This window comes from Aythya ferina (assembly GCF_964211825.1).
Source record: "Aythya ferina genome assembly, chromosome: 39".
NCBI lineage: Eukaryota > Metazoa > Chordata > Aves > Anseriformes > Anatidae > Aythya > Aythya ferina.
In genome coordinates this window covers 17,069-37,993 of record NC_140336.1, presented here as the reverse complement: position 1 = coordinate 37,993, position 20,925 = coordinate 17,069, and the positions used below count along the sequence as shown (strand labels likewise).

At 53.4% G+C, this 20,925-nt stretch overlaps 1 protein-coding gene across 1 annotated transcript; it reads right to left on the bottom strand.

The window, feature by feature from the left end:
* Positions 1-8,460: 8,460 nt before the first annotated feature.
* Positions 8,461-19,549, bottom strand: LOC311426211 (synaptophysin-like protein 1). The gene is made up of 6 exons (XM_084502406.1): positions 19,433-19,549; positions 15,727-15,845; positions 14,183-14,393; positions 11,228-11,404; positions 9,035-9,881; positions 8,461-8,840 (listed from the first exon to the last, which is right to left on the bottom strand). Exons 1-5 carry the CDS (start codon positions 19,499-19,501, stop codon positions 9,768-9,770), a joined length of 690 nt encoding a protein of 229 aa, XP_084358532.1. The 5' UTR covers positions 19,502-19,549; the 3' UTR covers positions 8,461-8,840; positions 9,035-9,767.
* Between the last annotated feature and the right edge of the window lie 1,376 nt (positions 19,550-20,925).

Sequence of the window (20,925 nt, the reverse complement as noted above, 5' to 3'; positions counted from 1 at the left end):
GGGGGGTGTGGGGGGGGTGGGGGGGGGTGGAGGGGTCATAGGGGGGTGTGGGGGGGGTGGGGGGGGGTGTGGGGGGGGTGTAGGGGGGTGTATGGGGGATGTGGGGGGGAGTTGGGGGGGGTGGGGGGGTGTAGGGGGGTCATAGGGGGTCGTGGGGGGGTCATAGGGGGGTGTGGGGGGGGTGTGGGGGGGTCGTGGGGGGGACGTGGGGGGATGTGGGGGGGTGTGGGGGGGTCATCAGGGGGTGTGGGGGGGTGTGGGGGGGTTTAGGGGGGGTGTAGGGGGATGTGGGGGGGTGTGGGAGGGTCGGGGGGGGTCCCTACTCATCCCTACTCCTGTCCCCAAATCCCCTACCCATCACCCCACGTCCCTACTCCTGCCCCAATTCCCCTACTCCTGTCCCCAACCCCCCTACCCACGCCCCTACTCATCACCCCTCATCCCCTACTCATCGCCCCACGTCCCTACTCATGACCTCACATCCCCTACTCATCGCCCCACGTCCCTACTCCTGCCCCAATTCCCCTACCCCTGTCCCCACATCCCCTACTCCTGCCCCACGTCCCCTACTCATGGTCCCACATCCCTACTCATTGCCCCACATCCCCTACTCATCACCCCCCATCCCCTACTCATCACCCCACGTCCCTACTCATTACCCCAACGTCCCTACTCATCGCCCATCCCCTACTCCTGTCCCCAACCCCCCTACCCACGCCCCTACTCATTGCCCCTCATCCCCTACTCATCGTCCCACCTCCCTACTCATGGCCCCTACCCCCGCAGGGGCCTGCGGGTCCGCCTGGGCGAGAACGACCTGGGGCGGGCGGAGGGGACGGAGCAGGAGCGGGGGGTCCTACGCGCCTTCCGCCACCCCGCCTTCGACCCCACCACGCTGGACAACGACCTCCTCCTACTCCAACTCGACCGCCCCGTGCGCCTCAGCCGCGCCGTGCAGCCCCTGGCCCTGCCCCGCTCCTGCGCGCCCCCCGGCACCACCTGCCTGGTCTCGGGTTGGGGCACGGTCACCACCCCGCAAGGTGAGGCCGGAGGGAGGGCGGAGTAAGTCTGGAGTAAGGCTGGAGGGAGCCCGGAGTGAGGCTGGAGGGAGCCCAGAGGGAGCCCGTAGTAATCCTGTACTGAATCTATAGGAAGCCCAGAGTGATCCTGCAGTGAGCCCAGCGTAAGCCCATAGTAAGTCTGAAGTGAGCCGAGTAAGCCCAGAGTAAGTCTGGAGTGAGCCCATAGTAATCCTGTACTGAACCTATAAGAAGCCCATAGTGATCCTGCAGTGAGCCCAGAGTAAGCCCATAGTAAGTCTGAAGTGAGCCTGTAGTAAGCCCATAGTAAGTCTGAAGTGAGCCTGTAGTAAGCCCAGAGTAAGCCCAGAGTGAGGCTGGAGTGAGCCCGTAGTAATCCTGTACTGAACCTATAGGAAGCCCATAGTGATCCTGCAGTGAGCCCAGAGTAAGCCCACAGTAAGTCTGAAATGAGCCTGTAGTAAGCCCATAGTGAGTCTGAAGTGAGCCCAGAGTAAGTCCAGAGTAAGCCCATAGTGAGCCTGAAGTGAGCCCGGAGTAATCCTGTACTGAACCTATAAGAAGCCCAGAGTGATCCTGCAGTGAGCCTGTAGTAAACCCATAGTAAGTCTGAAGTGAGCCCAGAGCAAGCCCAGAGTGAGCCCGTAGTAATCCTGTACTGAACCTATAGGAAGCCCATAGTGATCCTGCAGTGAGCCCAGAGTAAGCCCATAGTGAGTCAGAAGTGAGCCCAGAGTAAGCCCAGAGTAAGCCCGTAGTAATCCTGTACTGAACCTATAGTAAGCCCATAGTGATCCTGCAGTGAGCCTGTAGTAAGCCCAAAGTGGGCCTGAAGTGAGCCCAGAGTAATCCCGTACTGAACCTATAAGAAGCCCATAGTGATCCTGCAGTGAGCCCAGAGTAAGCCCATAGTAAGTCTGAAGTGAGCCTGTAGTAAGCCCATAGTAAGTCTGAAGTGAGCCCAGAGTAATCCTGTACTGAACCTATAAGAAGCCCAGAGTGATCCTGCAGTGAGCCCAGAGTAAGCCCATAGTAAGTCTGAAGTGAGCCTGTAGTAAGCCCATAGTAAGTCTGAAGTGAGCCTGTAGTAAGCCCAGAGTAAGCCCAGAGTGAGGCTGGAGTGAGCCCGTAGTAATCCTGTACTGAACCTATAGGAAGCCCATAGTGATCCTGCAGTGAGCCCAGAGTAAGCCCACAGTAAGTCTGAAATGAGCCTGTAGTAAGCCCATAGTGAGTCTGAAGTGAGCCCAGAGTAAGTCCAGAGTAAGCCCATAGTGAGCCTGAAGTGAGCCCGGAGTAATCCTGTACTGAACCTATAAGAAGCCCAGAGTGATCCTGCAGTGAGCCTGTAGTAAACCCATAGTAAGTCTGAAGTGAGCCCAGAGCAAGCCCAGAGTGAGCCCATAGTAATCCTGTACTGAACCTATAGGAAGCCCATAGTGATCCTGCAGTGAGCCCAGAGTAAGCCCATAGTGAGTCAGAAGTGAGCCCAGAGTAAGCCCAGAGTGAGCCCGTAGTAATCCTGTACTGAACCTATAGTAAGCCCATAGTGATCCTGCAGTGAGCCTGTAGTAAGCCCAAAGTGGGCCTGAAGTGAGCCCAGAGTAATCCCGTACTGAACCTATAAGAAGCCCATAGTGATCCTGCAGTGAGCCCAGAGTAAGCCCATAGTAAGTCTGAAGTGAGCCTGTAGTAAGCCCATAGTAAGTCTGAAGTGAGCCCAGAGTAAGTCCAGAGTGAGCCTGGAGTGAGGCCGTAGCAATCCTGTACTGAACCTATAAGAAGCCCAAAGTGATCCTGCAGTGAGCCCAGAGTAAGCCCGTAGTAAGTCAGAAGTGAGCCCAGAGTAAGTCCAGAGTAAGCACAGAGTGAACCTGAAATGAGCCTGAAGTGAGCCCAGAGTAAACTCAGAGTAAGACCACAGTAATCCTGCAGTGAGCCTGTAGTAAGCCCAGAGTAATCCCACAATGAAGCTATAAGAAGCCCAGAGTGAGCCTGCAGTGGACCTATAGTAAACCTGTAGTGAGCCTGTGGTAATCCCACCGTAAACCCACAGTGAGCCTGCAGTAAGGTCAAAGTTGCCTGCAGCAAACCCATAGTGAGCCTGCAGTAAGCCTGTAGTGAACCCATAGTAAACCCACAGTGAACCCGTAGCAAGCCTATAGTAAGCCCATAGCCAATAACAAGCCTGCAGTGAGCCCATAGCAAGCCCCAGTAAGCCTACAGTGAACCGATAGTAACTCCACAGTGAACCTGTAGGAAGCCTGTACTAGCAGTGAATGCGTAGGAAGACTGTAGTAAGCCTGTAGTAAGCCACAGTAAGCCCAGAAGACCTGGAGTGAACCCCCACACACACCCGAGACCCTTAGTAATCCCCACTGAACCTACAGCAACCCCCAGCAGAGCTGTCTTAAACATGTAGTAAAGCCCAGTAACTCTGGAGTGCCTCCCCTAGTAAACCTTCGGTAAATCCCACTGAACCTGTAGTAAACCCATAGCTAACCCCTAGCAAACCCAGTGATCCTGGAACAACTCCCCTAGGAGACCTTTAGCAAACCCCACTGCATCCGTACTAAGCCTGTAGCAAACCCATAGGAAACCCAATAGCCCTAGAGTGACCCCCCGAGTAAACCATTAGTAAACCCCGCTGAATCTGTAATAAACCACTAGTAAACCTGTAGCAAACCCATAGCAAGCCCCGGTAGTAACTTCCTAGATATCAGGCAGCTGCCTCACAGCCGTAAGTCTGAATACCCCGCGAGTAGCTTATGAGTAACCTGTGAGTAACCTTTGAGTAAACTACGAGTAACCTATGAGTAGGCCCCAGAGCTGCCCGGAAGCCCCCTGGGGGTGTCCCTCACCCCCTCTGACCCCCCCGACGCCCCCTCCCCCCCGCAGTGACCATGCCCCGGCAGCTGATCTGCGCCTACGTGGACATCATCCCCGACGACGTCTGCCGCAGGGCCTACCCGGGGCGCGTCACCCCCAACATGCTCTGCGCCGGGGTGCGCAACCAGCGCGTCGACTCCTGCCAGGTACTTTTAATATTTTTGGGGGGGTGGGGGGCACCCCCAAATCCCTCCTCCATCTTTACACCAACCCCCCCCAAGCCCACTGGGCTCACAAAGTTACCGTCGCTCCCATCCCCCCCCCCGGAACAAGGTCGGTTGTTTCATTTTGGGTAAGAACCCCCCAAAATCTACGCCACCCCCCTAGTGTTGTGTGTCCCCCCCCAACCCAAATCCGACCCCGAAGACCCCCCCCCCCCAAAAAAAATCCACATCTTGCTCCCCCCCCTCCCACCTTGACGTCCCCCCAACTCCACGCGCCCTCCACCCCCAAGCCCTGCCCCTACCTTGGAGACCTTGGCCCCAGGGTGGCCCCCAACACTTGGACCCCCCCCCAAATTGTCCCCCACCCCCCTCACGGTGTCCCCCACCCCCCTAACGCTGTCCCCTCCCCCCCCCCCACAGGGTGACTCCGGGGGGCCGCTGTCTTGTAACCGGACCCTCCAAGGCATCGTGTCGTGGGGGTTGCAGACCTGCGCCCTGCCGGGGCGCCCGGGGGTTTACACCCGGGTGTGCAACTACGTGGACTGGATCCTGAACACCATGAACAACAACTAGGAGGTGGCGACGGCGCGCCGGGCCACCGCGTAGGGATACGGAGCTCGGGGGAGGATGGAGCACGAGTAGGGACACCACGGACGACGACTACGGACACGAGGACAGGAATCCAGGCCACCACCGACCACAAGACATAGACGTAGACCGCCACCAACCATGAGTAGGGCCACCAGGACACAGATTTTGGCCATTACTAACCATGAGTAGGGCCATCAAGACACGAAACTTGGACACCACAAGTAGGAACACCAAGACGTGGAACTTGACCACCACCAACCATGAGTAGGGCCACCAAGACACAGAACTTGACCATTACTAACCATGAGTAGGGCCACCAAGACATGAAACTTGGGACACTACAAGTAGGGCCACCAAGACATGGAACTTGACCACCACCAACCATGAGTAGGGCCACCAGGACACGGAACTTGGCCATTACTGACCATGAGTAGGGCCACCAACACACAGAACTTGGACACTACAAGTAGGAACACCAAGATGTGGAACTTGATGACCCCCAACCATGAGTAGGACCACCAAGACACAGAACTTGGACACCACAAGTAGGAACAACACCAAGACGTGGAACTTGCCCACCACCTACCATGAGTAGGGCCACCAAGACGTGGAACTTGGGACACTACAAGTAGGAACACCAAGATGTGGGACTTGACCACCACCAACCATGAGTAGGGCCACCAAGACACGAAACTTGGCCATTACTAACCATGAGTAGGGCCACCAAGACATGAAACTTGGGACACTACAAGTAGGGCCACCAAGATATGGAACCTGGCGACCACCAACCATGAGTAGGACCACCAAGACATGGAACTTGACCACCAACAACCATGAGTAGGGCCACCAAGACACAGAACTTGACCATTACTAACCATGAGTAGGGCCACCAAGACACGAAACTTGGGACACTACAAGTAGGGCCACCAAGATATGGAACCTGGCGACCACCAACCATGAGTAGGACCACCAAGACATGGAACTTGACCACCAACAACCATGAGTAGGGCCACCAAGACACGGAACTTGGGACACTACAAGTAGGGCCACCAAGACGTGGAACTTGACCACCACCTACCATGAGTAGGGCCACCAAGACACAGAACTTGACCATTACTAACCATGAGTAGGGCCACCAAGACACGAAACTTGGGACACTACAAGTAGGGCCACCAAGATGTGGAACTTGACCACCACCAACCATGAGTAGGGCCACCAAGACACAGATCTTGGCCATTACTAACCATGAGTAGGACCACCAACACACAGAACTTGGACACCACAAGTAGGAACACCAAGACGTGGAACTTGATGACCCCCAACCATGAGTAGGACCACCAAGACACAGAACTTGACCATTACTAACCATGAGTAGGGCCACCAAGACACGGAACTTGGCCATTACTAACCATGAGTAGGGCCACCAAGACACAGAACTTGGCCACCACAAGTAGGAACAACACCAAGACGTGGAACTTGGCCATTACTAACTATGAGTAGGGCCACCAAGACACGGAACTTGGCCACCACCTACCAGGAGTAGGGCCACCACCGAGCACCCGTACGGACACAAACCCCGACGACCACACAACCCGACTGGGGACCCGCGGACTACGACCGAGGACACGGACGGGACACACATTTTTGGGGGTAGGGACAATAAATTCGGAGCAAAACCAGCCTCGAGTCCCTCTCTGCAGCCCCACCCTCCCCAAAACCCCCAAAACGCCCCAAACCACCCCAAAAAGGCCCCCCGGGGGGGGGTGGGGACCCCCTAGACGTAGCTACTCGGTGTTCTACTATAATCTCTTTATTGAGGCAGTTGCAGAAAAAGTTTGGGGGGGGGGGGGGGAGGGGACAAGGACCCCCCCCCCCCCGGAGAAAAAGTGGGGGGGGGGGGGTTGGAGTTGGGGGGGGGGGGGACACGTTCCCGTAACAGCAGATAACCGGGGGGGGGAGGGGAACGAAGCCCATGGGGCCACGAGGTCACCGTTACTCCGCCCCAACAACCAGGAGTAGGAAGAAGCAACGGGGTGGGGGCTGTAGTGTTTGTGTCCCCCCCCCCCCCCGTCAGGTCCCCGAGGGTGGGAGGAGTTGGGGACACGGGTGGGGGGCGCCGGAGGTGTCCCCGCCCCCCCCCTGGGGGTGGAGCCCTGAGAGGAAGGAGTAGGGAGAGAGTTGGGCGTGGAGTAAGATGGCCGCCGGCGGTCAACGCGTTGAGTAGGACTCAAGTGGAAGAGGCGTGTCCAAGCGTGGGCCAATCAGCAGCGGGGCTCGGTCAACTCACCCACCAATGGGTAAGCGGGGTTAGGAAGAAGCCAATCGGTGAAGGGCGAGGTGGGCGCGGTGCCGCGCTCGGCCAATCGGCGGCGGTCGCGTTGCGTCTCGGCCAATCGGGAAGGCGCAAAGCCAACCGTGGCGCCAATCAGCGGTCGATCCAGATCGGGGAGGAGCCAATGGGAGAAGGAAGAGGCCAAGACACTCACCCGTGATTGGAGGAGCCCAACCAATGCCAAATCGACCCAACAGCCAATCAGCTTTGATCGAAGCGAGCAACCAACCAATGAGCAAGCAGCCTGTAGACTGGGCCAATCGGAAGAGGTCGGCCCCATGCCATCTGGCCACCGATTGGTCCCCTCCGGATCTGCCTCACGCCGACCTTCAACGGTCCAAACCGGTTTTTGTCAATTTGAACCAAATTCGGCCAATTAGCGATTTGCAACCCAAAATCCGCCCGGGCCAATCCTGGCCCGCTCCAACCCCCGAACCAATCAGGAGCCTCGTTTGGATGGAGCCAAGACCTTGCTGTTGACCAACTCAACTCAACTCTCGGCCAATCAGAGCCCACCACCACCCGTGGCCAACTGGAAGGGCCCGACCCCAAATCCGCCCCGAGCGACCACCGAAGGTCAACCCAAACCCAACCCAACCCAACCCAACTGGTGGCCTTCTTGGTCCAACCCAACCCAACTCTTGACCGAGTTGACCAATCGCAGCCCAGCCCCGGCCCAACCCCCTTTCGGATACCCAATCACAGCCCTCCCCCGTTGACCAACCGTTGACGGCCAACCAAGACGCGCGCGAAGACAACGAGCCCAACGCTGTTGGCCAACCGTTGGCCAACCGTTGGCCAACCGTTGGCCAATCCGATGGCCAATGAAGACCTACAAGAAGACGACGAGCCAAAAGCCGTTGGCCAACCGATGGCCAAGCCCCAAATTGACCAAAATCCCCCCAAAATACACCAAAAAAAAAAAGGAGGAATAATGCGCCAACCGCCCGGCGCCGCGCCAACGCCGCCCAACCGTGCCCGTGCCAAGGGGTGGGCGCCGCGTTCCCCGGGGGGGGGGCGTGCCGGGGCCCCCCCTCCTCACCAGCGCCTCCCGACGGCGATAAAATTAGCTTAAAAAAGGAAAAAATAACAAAAAAAAAACAACTTGGCAAGCCCGAAATGCGCCAGATTTAGCGACGCCCCCCCCCCCACCCAAAAACAGCGCTGAAAAAATCGGCTAATCCCCAATTTGGCGACCCCACACCCAAAAATAGCGCTAAAAAAAATATATGCTAACCTCAAATTTAGCGCCCCCCACCCGAAAATACAAAAAAAAAATTAAAAATCCCAAATTTAGTGACCTTCACCCAAAAACGGTGCTGAAAAAATAAACTAATCCCCAAATTGACGACCCGCACCCAAAAATAGCACTAAAAATATACATAACAATCCCAAATTTAGCAACCCCCACCCAAAAATGTATAAAAATAATACTAATCCCAAATTTAGCAACCCGCACCCAAAAATATATATTAAAAAAAATGCCAAATTTATCGAATCCCAACCAAAAATACAAAAAAAAAAATCCCAAATTCAGTGATCCCCAGCCAAAAACAACGCTAAAAAATTATACTAATCCCAAATTAAGTGACCCCCACCCAAAAATAACACTAAAAAGAAAAACGAACCTCAAATTTAGCGACTTCCAACCAAAAACACCAAAAAAAGAAAAATAATCCCAAATTTAGCGACCCCCACCCAAAAATACTACTAAAAAAGATATAATAATCCCAAATTTAGCAGCCCCCACCCAAAAATAATACTAAAAAAATATAATAATTCCAAATTTAGTGACTCCTCACCCAAAAATATAAAAAAATAATACTAACCTCAAATTTAGCGACCCCCACCCAAAAATACAAAAAAAATAATATCCCAAATTAAGTGACCCCCACCCAAAAATAACGCTAAAAAAAACTAACCTCAAATTTAGCGATTCCCACCCAAAAAAAAAAAAACAAAAAAAAGAAAAATCCCAAATTTAGCAAGTCCTCACCCAAAAATACAAAAAATAATACTAACCTCAAATTTAGTGACCCCCACCCAAAAATAACACTAAAAAAATATGTACTAAACCCAAATTTAGTGACTCCTCACCCAAAAATACAAAAAGAATTCCAAAATTAAGTGGCCCCCACCCAAAAATAACACTAAAAAATGTATATACTAAACCCAAATTTAGCGATCCCCACCCAAAAAAATACCAAAAAAAAATCCCAAATTTAGCGACCCTCACCCAAAACTAACACTAAATAAAATAACCCAAATTGAGTGCCCCCCACCCAAAAATAACACTAAAAAAAATATACTAACCCCAAATTTAGCAATTCTCACCCAAAAAAAAACCACACACACAAAAAAAAAAAAATCCCAAATTTAGCGAATCTCACCCAAAACAAACACTAAATAAAATAACCGAAATTTAGCGACCCCCCCACCCCAAAAAAAACACCAAAAAAATATACTAACCCCAAATTCAGTGATTCCCACCCCAAAAAAAAAAATTAAAAAAAAATTCCCAAATTCAGCGAATCTCACCCAAAACAAACACTAAATAAAATAACCAAAATTTAGCGACCCCCCCACCCCAAAAAAACGCCAAAATTAAAAATATGAAGACGGAAAGGGGGAAAAGGGGGGGGGGGGGGCAAAAAAAAATCGGGTGTCACCCCCCGGAGGAAAGCGATGGGGAAATTTTTTTTGGGGGGGGGGGGGTGCTGGGAGAGGAATTTTGGGGGGGTTTTGGGGGTTTTAGATGGCGGGGGGGGCGTTGGAGGGGGTCTGGGGGGGGCGGTGGAGGTCGGTCTCCTTGTAGACGAACCAGGAGCTGCCGGCCCAGAGCACCAGGTTGAGGAAGCCGAAAACCTAAAAAAAAGGTTTTTTTAAAAAAAAAAATTAATAAAAAAATCAGCCCCCCCCGGCCTCAATTTCCACATAAAACACGCAGTTCCTGCGCCCCCCCCCTTCTCATCCTGGCCCCAATTTGCCCCCAAATCAACCAAAATCTCCCCAAATCCTCGATTTTCTTTCCCCCCCGTGCCTCAGTTTCCCCAATTTCCCCATTTTTACCCCCCCCACATCCCAATTTCCCCAAATCCCCCATTTTTACCCCCCCCTCGTATCCCAATTTCCCCAATTTCCCCATTTTTACCCCCCCCAGTACCCCAATTTCCCCCAATCCCCCATTTACCCCCCCACCCTACCCCAATTTCCCCAAATCCCCCATTTTTACCCCCCATGCCTCAGTTTCCCCAAATCCCCCAATTTCACCCCCCAATTTCCCCAAATCCCCCATATTTCCCCCCACACACCCCCCAGTTTCCCCCTTTTCACCCCCCCAATTTCCCCCTTTTCACCCCCCAATTTGCCCAAATCCCCCCTTTTTCCCCCAATTTCCCCATTTTCACCCCCCAATTTCCCCAAATCCCCCCTTTTTTCCCCCCAATTTCCTGCTTTTCACCCCCAGATTTGCCCAAATCCCCCCTTTTCACTCCCCAATTTCCCCCTTTTCACCCCCCCAATTTCCCCAAATCCCCCCTTTTTCCTCCCTATTTCCCCCTTTTCACCCCCCCAATTTCCCCAAATCCCCCCTTTTTCCCCCAATATCCCCCCTTTTCACCCCCCAGATTTCCCCAAATCCCCCCTTTTCACCCCCCAGATTTCCCCAAATCCCCCCATTTTCACCCCCCAAATCCCCCATATTTCCCCCCCCACACCCCCCAATTTCCCCCCCTTTTCACCCCCCGATTCCCCCAAATCCCCCATATTTCCCCCAATTTCCCGCTTTTCACCCCCCAATTTCCCCAAATCCCCCCTTTTCCCCCCTCAATTTCCCCAAATCCCCCATTTTAACCCCCCCCACATCCCCCAATTTCCCCATTTTCACCCCCCAAATCCCCCATTTAACCCCCTCCACACCCCCCAATTTCCCCAATTTCCCCCCCTTTTCACCCCCCGATTTCCCCAAATCCCCCATTTTCCCCCCATTTTCCCCCCCCCACCCCCCAATTTCCCCAAATCCCCCCTTTTTCCCCCCAATTTCCCCCTTTTCACCCCCCAATTTCCCCAAATCCCCCCTTTTTCCCCCAATTCCCCCCTTTTCACCCCCCAATTTCCCCAAATCCCCCATTTTCCCCCCATTTTCCCCCCCCTCACCCCCCGATTTGCCCAAATCCCCCCATTTTTCCCCCAAATTCCCCCCCCTCACCCACCACGGAGACGTTGAGGCTGCCCATGGGGCTGACCCCCCCCCGGTAGCAGGCGACCCCGGGGGGGCTGCAGTGGGGCAGGGGGGCCCCCGTGGAGACCTTGACGTCCGCCAGGGCCTTGGCCCAGGCCGAGCTGCTCACCAGCCACAGGAACGAGAAGGCCACGGTGGCCACGAAGTCCTGGGGGGGGCCAAAAAAAGGGGGTGAGGGGACCCCAAAAATATGGGGAGCGACCCCAAAGCGCGTGGAGAATCCGAAGGTCTCTTTGGGGAACTCAGAATTGCGCTGGAGAACTCAAAATCCCGCTGGAAAACTCAAAATCCCGTTGGAAAACCCAAAATCCCACTGGAGAAACCCAAAATCCCACAGAGCCAGGTGGATCCCAAAAGCTTGAGGGGACCCCAAATCCCTTGGAGAACCCCAAATCCCACTGGAAATCCCCAAATCCCACAGATCCAGGTGGACCCCAAACACTTGGAGAACCTCAAATCCCACTGGAGAATCCAAAATCCCACTGGAGAAACCCCAAATTCCACTGGAGAACCCAAAATCCCACTGGAGAATCCAAAATCCCACTGGAGAAACCTCAAATCCCACAGATCCAGGTGGACCCCAAACCCTTGGAGAACCCCAAATCCTATGGAGAATCCTAAATTCTCTTTGGAAAACTCAAAATCCCACTGGAGAAACCCCAAATCCCACAGATCCAGGTGGACCCCAAACCCTTGGAGAACCCCAAAATCCTATGGAGAATCCTAAATTCTCTTTGGAGAACCCAAAATTGCATTGGAGAACCCCAAATCCCATTGGAAAACTCAAAATCCCATTGGAAAACCCCAAATCCCACTGGAGAAACCCCAAATTCAACTGGAGAATCCAAAATCCCACTGGAAAACCCGAAATCCCACTGGAGAAACCCAAAATTCCACTGGGGAAGCCAAAATCCCACTGGAAAACCCAAAATCCCACTGGAGAAACCCAAAATCCCACAGATCCAGGTGGACCCCAAACCCTTGGAGAACCCAAAATCCTATGGAGAATCCTAAATTCTCTTTGGAAAACTCAAAATCCCACTGGAGAAACCCCAAATTCCACTGGAGAAACCCCAAATCCCACTGGAGAAACCCCAAATCCCACTGGAGAACCCAAAATCCCACTGGAGAACCCAAAATCCCACTGGAGAAACCCCAAATTCCAGTGGAGAACCCCAAATTCCACTGGAGAACCCAAAATCCCATGGAGAACCTCAAACTCTTTGGAGAACCCCAAATCCCACAGATCCAGGTGAACCCCAAAAAATTAAGGGGACCCCAAATCCCTTACAGAACCCAAAATCCTATGGAGAATCCTAAATTCTCTTTGGAGAACCCAAAATCCCACTGGAAAACCCCAAATCCCACAGAGCCAGGTGGACCCCAAAAGATTAAGGGGACCCCAAAACCCTTGGAGAACCCCAAATCCCCCTGGAGAACCTCAAATCCCATGGAAAACCCCAAATCCCACTGGAAAACCCAAAATCCCACTGGAAAACCCCAAATCCCACTGGAAAACCCCAAATCCCACTGGAAAACCCCAAATCCCGCAGATCCAGGTGGACCCCAAACCCTTGGAGAACCCAAAACTCGTGGAGAACCTAAAATCCTACAGAGAATCCTAAATTTTCTTTGGAGAACCCAAAATCCCACTGGACAACCCCAAATCCCACTGCTCCAGGTGGACCCCAAATCCTGCCCCCTTCCCTCCCCCGTGCGACTTTTGGGGTAAAATCGGGGTATTTGAGGACCGAGACCCCGCAGCGGGGGGGAGGAACTTACCCCGCGCCCTGTCCGCGGCAGCAGCGGGAGAGAAATTCAGAGGGGGGGGTTACAGACCCCAAAAAACGCCCCCCGCGCCCCAAATCCCCAGCCCGATACCCCCAGGACTACAACTCCCATGATGCCTCAGGGTGGAAGCCCAGACTGCAACTCCCATGATGCCTCAGGGGGCGGCCAATGGGGACAGCGGGTTGGGAAGCCCAGCCCCCAAGGTGCAAAGGATCATGGGAGGCACATTGGGGTGTTGAGCAATGCATTGTGGGAGTTGTAGCCCACCCAAACTCAACGCAATGCATCATGGGAGTTGTAGTTCCGGGGGTGTTGCCAATATAGGGCTGCCCCATGGGGTAGGCCGTGACCCCACAACGCCCCGGTGCATCTTGGGGCCTCCATGAATGGCGGCCATATTGCCACAAGGCCAATAGGCACCTCGATCTCCATGACACAATGCATCATGGGAGTTGTAGTCCTCCCAAACTCAACGCAATGCATTGTGGGAGATGTAGTCTTCCCAAACATGACACAATGCATCATGGGAGTTGTAGTCCTGGGGGTGTTACCCCTATGGGGCCGCCCTACGGGGTAGGCCATGACCCCACAATGCCCTGGTGCATCATGGGACCTCCATGAATGGCAGACATATTGCCAGAAGGCCAACAAGCACCTCAATCCCCATGACACAATGCATTGTGGGAGTTGTAGTCCTCCCAAACATGACACAATGCATCCTGGGAGTTGTAGTCCCCCCAAACACACCACAACGCATCCTGGGAGTTGTAGTCCAGTCCAACCTCAATACAATGCATTGTGGGAGTTGTAGTCCTCCCAAACACAATGCATCGTGGGAGTTGTAGTCCACCCAAACATGACACAATGCATTATGGGAGTTGTAGTCCTCCCAAACTCAAAGCAATGCATCATGGGAGTTGTAGTCCACCCAAACATGATGCAATGCATTGTGGGAGTTGTAGTCCTCCCAAACGCACCACAATGCACCATGGGAGTTGTAGTCCACCCAAACTCAACGCAATGCATTGTGGGAGTTGTAGTCCGCCCAAATACGACACAATGCATTGTGGGAGTTGTAGTCCGCCCGTAAACCCCCCCACCCCCGCCAGAAGGACGGCCAGACGGCCGGACTCACCGCCATGGGCAGCTTCCCGCCCGCCCCCCGGTAGAGGTGCAAGTAGCCCAGGTAGACGGCGAGGGCGGCCATGCTGTAGAGGAAGGCGAAGACGGCGACGGTGACGAAGAACTGGGCCGAGGAGGAGAAGTCGCCCACCAGGTGCACCTCCCCCGGCCCCGTCTTGTTGCACAGCTCGGCCGTGGGCGGCGTGAAGACGGCCTGGTTCAACCTGGGGGGTAGGGTGGGGGGTGAGGGGGGCGTCCTCACCTGTCCCCACCCCGTAACCACCCCAAAAATCCTTCACGGGGGTTATTTTCCCTCAACCGTGTCCTACAGGTAGTAGTTGGCCAACCCTACGGGTCTCCAACTCAACGCTTCCTCCTCTCCTCTTCCACACCCAAATTTAAGATTTTTTTGGAATTTCTTAGACCCCAAGAGCCCCCAAACCCTTCCAGACCCCCATTTCCCATCAACCGTGTCCTACAAGTAGTAGTTGGCCAACCCTACGGATCTCCAACTCAACTACTCCTCCTCTCCTCTTCCACACCAAAATTTAAGATTTTTTTTTAATTTCTTGGACCCCAAGAGCCCCCAAACCTCCCCAAATCTCCATTTCCCATCAGTCACATCCTACAAGTAGTAGTTGGCCAACCCTACGGGTCTCCAACTCAACTACTCCTCCTCTCCTCTTCCACACCAAAATTTAAGATTTTTTTTGAATTTTTTGGACCCCAAGAGCCCCCAAACCCCTCCAGACCCCCATTTCCCATCAGTCACATCCTACAAGTAGTAGTTGGACAACCCTACGGGTCTCCAACCCAACTACTCCTTCTCTCCTCTTCCACACCAAAATTTAAGATTTTTTTGGAATTTTTTGGACCCCAAGAGCCCCCAAACCTCCCCAAATCTCCATTTTCCCTCAACCACGTCCTACAGGCGCTGGTTGGCCAACCCTACGGATCTCCAACCCAACTACTCCTTCTCTCCTCTTCCACACCAAAATTTAAGATTTTTTTGGATTTTCTTGAACCCCAAGAGCCCCCAAATCCTTCCAGACCACCATTTCCCATCAACCATGTCCTACAAGTAGTAGTTGGCCAACCCTACGGATCTCCAAATCAACTACTCCTTCTCTCCTCTTCCACACCCAAATTTAAGATTTTTTTGGAATTTTTTGGACCTCAAGAGCCCCCAAACCTCCCCAGATCTCCATTTCCCATCAGTCACATCCTACAAGTAGTAGTTGGCCAACCCTACGGGTCTCCAACCCAACTCCTCCTCCTCTCCTCTTCCACACCCAAATTTAAGGAGATTTTCTTGGATTTTTTTTAAATTTCCTTGGACCCAAAGTCCCCCAAACCTCCCCAAATCTCCATTTCCCATCAACCCCGGCCTACGGGCGCCAGTTGGCCAAGCGGGGGTCTCCCACCCAACGCCCGGTGGTCTCCCGTATTTTAGGGAACTTTTTCATCCTTTCCCACCTCCCACAGCTACCAAAATCCCCCGAATCCAGCCCAAAATGCCCCAAATCCCCCGAGCGGGGATTTGGGGTAAAAACTCACCGAAACGGGTAACCGAAGGGCACGGTGACGGTGATGTTGGGATTTCCGTTGCAGCTCACCAAGTAGGAGACGCTCCCGCTGTACCCCCCGCAGGTGGCGAAGGCGAAGATGGAGAAAAACTGGGGGAAAAAAGGGGGAAAAAGGGGTTTCGCGCACAAAAAAAGAGTCAAAAAAAGGCGGTTAGGTAAAAATAAGCAAAAAAAAATGGAAATATTGTGGCGAAAAAGACAAATGAGAAAATTTTGGGAAGAATTGTGACGTTAAGGCACGAAACCATTTTCCATTAAATTTACTAAATTAGGATAAAATTCAAATTTCAAGTTTGTTTTTCTAAATGTCTAAAAATATCTATTTTAACATTTCTACCTTAAATTTACCTTAACTATATCCTATTTTATATTATTAAAATCTGATTCTTTTGTTTTTTAACCAAAAATCATTTGAATCCAATTTCCCTTTTTTCCCCAATTTTTGACCTTCAAAAATTAAAACTCATAACAAAAATAAATCATTTACCCAAAATCCCACAATAACCAAAATAAAACATTTTTTCTCTCATTTTTCATTACTAATTTTCACTTATCCTCCGTGATTTTTTTTCATTTTTGGGGAAAATCCTTTGTTTTGGGGAAAATCCTTTGTTTTTGGGGGGAAATCCTTCATTTTGGGGCATTACAAGGCCCATCCCACCACAGTTCTGCAGATTTTGGCAAAAAAAACACATCACTCAGAGCTACAACCCCGTTACCAGCAGAATTCACCCCAAATTACCACCAATTATCTAATTAGCTAATTATCAGGGACTCATTACTACAGCCCACGTTACCAATTACCTACAGTAATTTTCCAATATTAATCACAAAAATAGCTCATTAATAAAAAGCAATCATAATTAGTAGTCTGGACTAATGGTTGTAGATAAAAATCGATAACTAACTACAGGTAGTAACGTTAATAGTAATCAAGTACTAACAAATTATTCCTAATATTAATTAAATAGTAGATTGCTCCTAATAGTAATTAGGTTGTTCATAACAGTAATCAAATAGTAAATTGTTTCTAATACTAACTGAATAGCAAATTACTCCTAATAGTAATTAGGTTGTTCCCAATAGTAACCAAAGAGTAAATTGTGTCTAATACTAACTGAATAGTAGGCTACTCCTAATAGGAACTCAATTGGTCCTAATGGCAATCAATTATTAAATTGTTTCTAATACTAACCAAATAGTAGATTGCTCCTAATAGTAACTAGATTGGTCCTAATAGTAATCAGATAGTAGATTGTGCCTAAAAACAAATTGGTCCTAATAGTAATCAGATAGTAGATTACTCCTGATAGTAATTACATGCTACCTTGCTCCTAATAGTAATTAAACAGTAGGTTGTTCCTGATAGTAACTAGGTTGTTCTAGATAGTAAGTAAATAGTAGAATGCAGCTAGTAACAAATGAGTAACAAATTAGTCCTAATAGTAAATAAGTAGTAGATCACTACTAGTACTAATTAGATACTACTTTGCTCCTGATAGTAACTGTTAATTACTCCTAATAATAACTAGATTGATTGTAGTAGTAACCAAATAGTAGATTGCACCCAGTAATAAAAAATTGGATCAAATAGTAAATAATTAAGATTACTTCTAATAATAATTAAATACTAGTTTGCTCCTGGTATCAAATAGTAGGTTACTCCTAGTAGTAACTAGATTGTTCCTAGTAGTAACTAGATTGCTCCTAGTAGTAATCTAACAGTAGATTGCTCCTAATTTCAAATTACAAATTGGTCCTGGTAGTAACTAAGTAGTAGGTTGCTCCTAATAGTAACCAAGTAGTAGGTGGCTCCTAATTACGACCGCTAACTTTAATTAACGCTAACAACCCGGCTCCTACTGGAGTTGTGCTGCTCCCCAGTATCCCCCAGTCCCTCCCAGTAACACCCCCCAACCTCTGCCAGTCCCTCCCAGTGTGCTCCCGGTCCTTTCCAGTAACTCTCCAGTCCATCCCAGTATGAACCAGTAATCTGCCCAGCTTTTCCAGGCCCTCCCAAAGTGTTCCCAGTCCTTCCCAGTAAAACTCCAGTCCCTCCCATACTCTCCCAGTAAGGCCCCATCCTCCTCCCAGTAAGGCCCCGGTCTCTCCCCAGCCCTGTCCTGCTCCCCTCCCCAGTGTTCCCAGTCCATCCCAGTCTGCCCCAGTAACCCCCACACCCCCCTGAAAGCCCACCGGCCTCCTTCCAGCTCCACCCCAGTACTCCCAGTAACCCCCTCCCAGTGCTCCCAGTCTGCTCCCAGTGTTCCCAGTCTGTTCCCAACACCCCTCCATCTACTCCCAGTGCCCCCCAGTAAACCCCATAATGCTCCCAGCCCCTCCCAGTAACCACCAAACGCTTCCCAGCAGCCTCCCAGTAACCCTCCAGTGCTCCCAGTCCCCTCCTAGCACTCCCAGTAACCCCCCCGTAACCTCCTTCAGTGTTGCCAGCCACTCCCAGTAACCCCCAGTCCCCTTCCAGTAACCCCAATTTCCTCCCAGTAACCTCCCACACTGCTTGCAGCTTCCCCCAGTAACCCCCAGTTCCCTCCCAGTAACCATGTTGCCCGCCCAGCACTCCCCCAGTTGCCTCTCCCAGTGCTCCCAGTCCTCCCCAGTACTCCCAGCCTCCCCCAGTAACCTCCCAGTGCTCCCAGTTACCCCTAAAAAGGCTCTCAGGGCCTCCCAGTGCGCCCCACAGCCCCCTCCCAGTCCCTTCCAGTTGCTTCCCAGTACTCTCCCACCCTCCCCCAGTTACTCCCAGTTCCCTCCCAGTAGCCCCCAGGAAGGCTCCCAGTCCCTCCCAGTAGCCCCCCAGCACTCCCAGTCCTTTCCCAGTGCCCCCCAGTCCCTTCCCCTTACCCCCCAGGAAGGCTCCCAGTCCCTCCCAATTCACCCCAGTTCATCCCAGCCCCCTTCCAGTGCCTCCCACTGCCCCCCAGTCCTTCCCAGTTCCCCCCAGTCCCCTCCCACTCACTCCCAGTCCCCCCCCAGTGCCTCCCAGTCCCCTCCCAGTCCCCTCCAGGAAGGCTCCCAGTCCCTCCCAGTCCCCTCCCACTCCCCCCAGGAAGGCTCCCAGTCCCTCCCAGTGCCTCCCAGTCGCTTCCAGTCCCTCCCAATCCCCTCCCAGTCGCTCCCAGTGCCTCCCAGTTCCCCCAGGAAGCCTCCCAGTTCCTCCCAGTGCCCCCCAATCCCCTCCCAGTCACTCCCAGTCCCCTCCCAGTGCCTCCCAGTCGCTCCCAGTCCCACCCGGAAGGCTCCCAGTCCCTCCCAGTGCCCCCCAATCCCCTCCCAGTCACTCCCAGTCCCCTCCCAGTGCCTCCCAGTCGCTCCCAGTCCCCTCCCAGTCCCTCCCAATCCCCACCCAGTCCCTCCCAGTCTTCTCCCAGTGCCCTCCAGCCCCTCCCATTCCCCCCCAACCCTCCCCGGAAGACTCCCAGTCCCTCCCAGTGCTTCCCAGTCCCCTCCCAGTCCCCCCCAGGAAGGCTCCCAGTCCCTCCCAGTGCCTCCCAGTCCTTCCCAGTGTCCCCCAATCCCCTCCCAGTCCCTCCCAGTCCCCTCCCAGTGCCTCCCAGTCGCTCCCAGTGCCCCCCAATCCCCTCCCAGTCGCTCCCAGTCCCCTCCCAGTCGCTCCCAGTCCCCTCCCAGTGCCTCCCAGTGCTCCCAGTGCCACGCACCCACTGCAGGCCCCGCACCAGCCCCAGGGGCTCCTTGGCCGGCCCCAGCCCCAGCCGCAGCCCCGACATTTTCCTGCGGGCCCCGACGCGCCGGAAGTGACGTCAGACGCCGCGGAGAGGGGCGGGGCCGCGCATGCAAACGAACCCGTCCATCTTGTTGCGTGACCACGCCCCTTAGACTCATTTGCATAGCGAGCCACGCCCCTCCCAGCGACCAGCACTTCCTTATACGTCTTCATTTGCATAGCCACGCCCCCCCGTAGTTAATTTGCATACAAGGCCACGCCCACCCTCCCACAGAGCACCCGGGGGGTCTCGTGGTTGGCCACGCCCCCCTCATTTGCATAATAACCGCGGTATCGGCGGTATTAATTAACCAGGCGGCTCGGTGTTAATTAGGTCAGGTTTAATTTGCATATCCAAGTGTCTAATTTGCATAACCACACAGCAAACATCGTGTTTCAAGTATTTATTTGCATAGCCACGCCCACATCTCATTTGCATACACGCGGACACGCCCCCCCTCTCCTGGGCCCACCCCCAAGACCCCCCAATTGCCCCCAGGCCCCCTCTAATTACCCCCCGACCCCCCTTAATTACCCCCAGGCCCCCTCTAATTACCCCCAGAGCCCCATTAATTACCCCTGGAGCCCCCCCCAATTACCCCCAGACCCCCTAATTACCCCCACAGCCCCACTAATTACCCCCCCAGACCCCCCCAATTGCCCCTAGAGCCCAATTGCCCCCCATTTCCCTCCCCAATTGCCCCCAGACGCCCCTAATTGCCCCCAGACCCCCTAATTACCCCCACAGCCCCACTAATTACCCCCACAGCCCCCCCAATTGCCCCCCAATTACCCCTCATTTCCCCTCCCAATTGCCCCCAGAAGTCCCCAATTGCCCCCAGACCCCCCTATTTACCCCCACTCCCCCCCCAATTACCCCCAATTGCCGCCCAGAACCTCCCAATTACCCCAATTTCCCCCCCCAATTACCCCCAGAACCCCCCAATTACCCCAATTTCCCCTCCCAATTGCCCCCAGAACTCCCCAATTACCCCCAGACCCCCCAGTTACCCCCAGACCCCCTCCAGTTGCCCCCAGAACCCCCCAATTACCCCTCATTTCCCCCCCAATTACCCCCAGAACCCCCTGATTTTCCCCCATTTCCCCTCCCAATTGCCCCCAGACCCTCCCAGTCACCCCCAGACCCTCCCAGTTGCCCCCAGACCCCCTCCAGTTGCCCCCAGTTGCCCCCAGTTGCCCCCCCCCCTAGAAATCCCAGATGTTGAGAGCCCCCCGGGCCCGGCCCAGCCCCCGCACCCGGCGCCGCACCGTGCGCCCCCCCCTGCCCACCACCTCCACCTCCACCTCCCGCTCCCCCTCCCCCCCCAGCCCCGCCCACTCCTCCTCCCCATGGCCACTAGCCCCGTGGCTACCAACCCCAAGACCCCCAAGACCCCCGACCCCAAGACCCCCAACCCCGTGGCCATC

Excerpts from the sequence above, each read along its gene's own strand:
- LOC311426211 (XM_084502406.1), bottom strand. The coding sequence starts at position 19,501 with ATGTCGGGGCTGCGGCTGGGGCTGGGGCCGGCCAAGGAGCCCCTGGGG. Across the intron at positions 15,846-19,432 it reads TGGTGCGGGGCCTGCAGTGG|TTTTTCTCCATCTTCGCCTT; the intron begins GTGCGTGGCACT and ends TTTTTCCCCCAG. Across the intron at positions 9,882-11,227 it reads GCAGCCTCAACGTCTCCGTG|GTTTTCGGCTTCCTCAACCT; the intron begins GTGGGTGAGGGG and ends CCTTTTTTTTAG.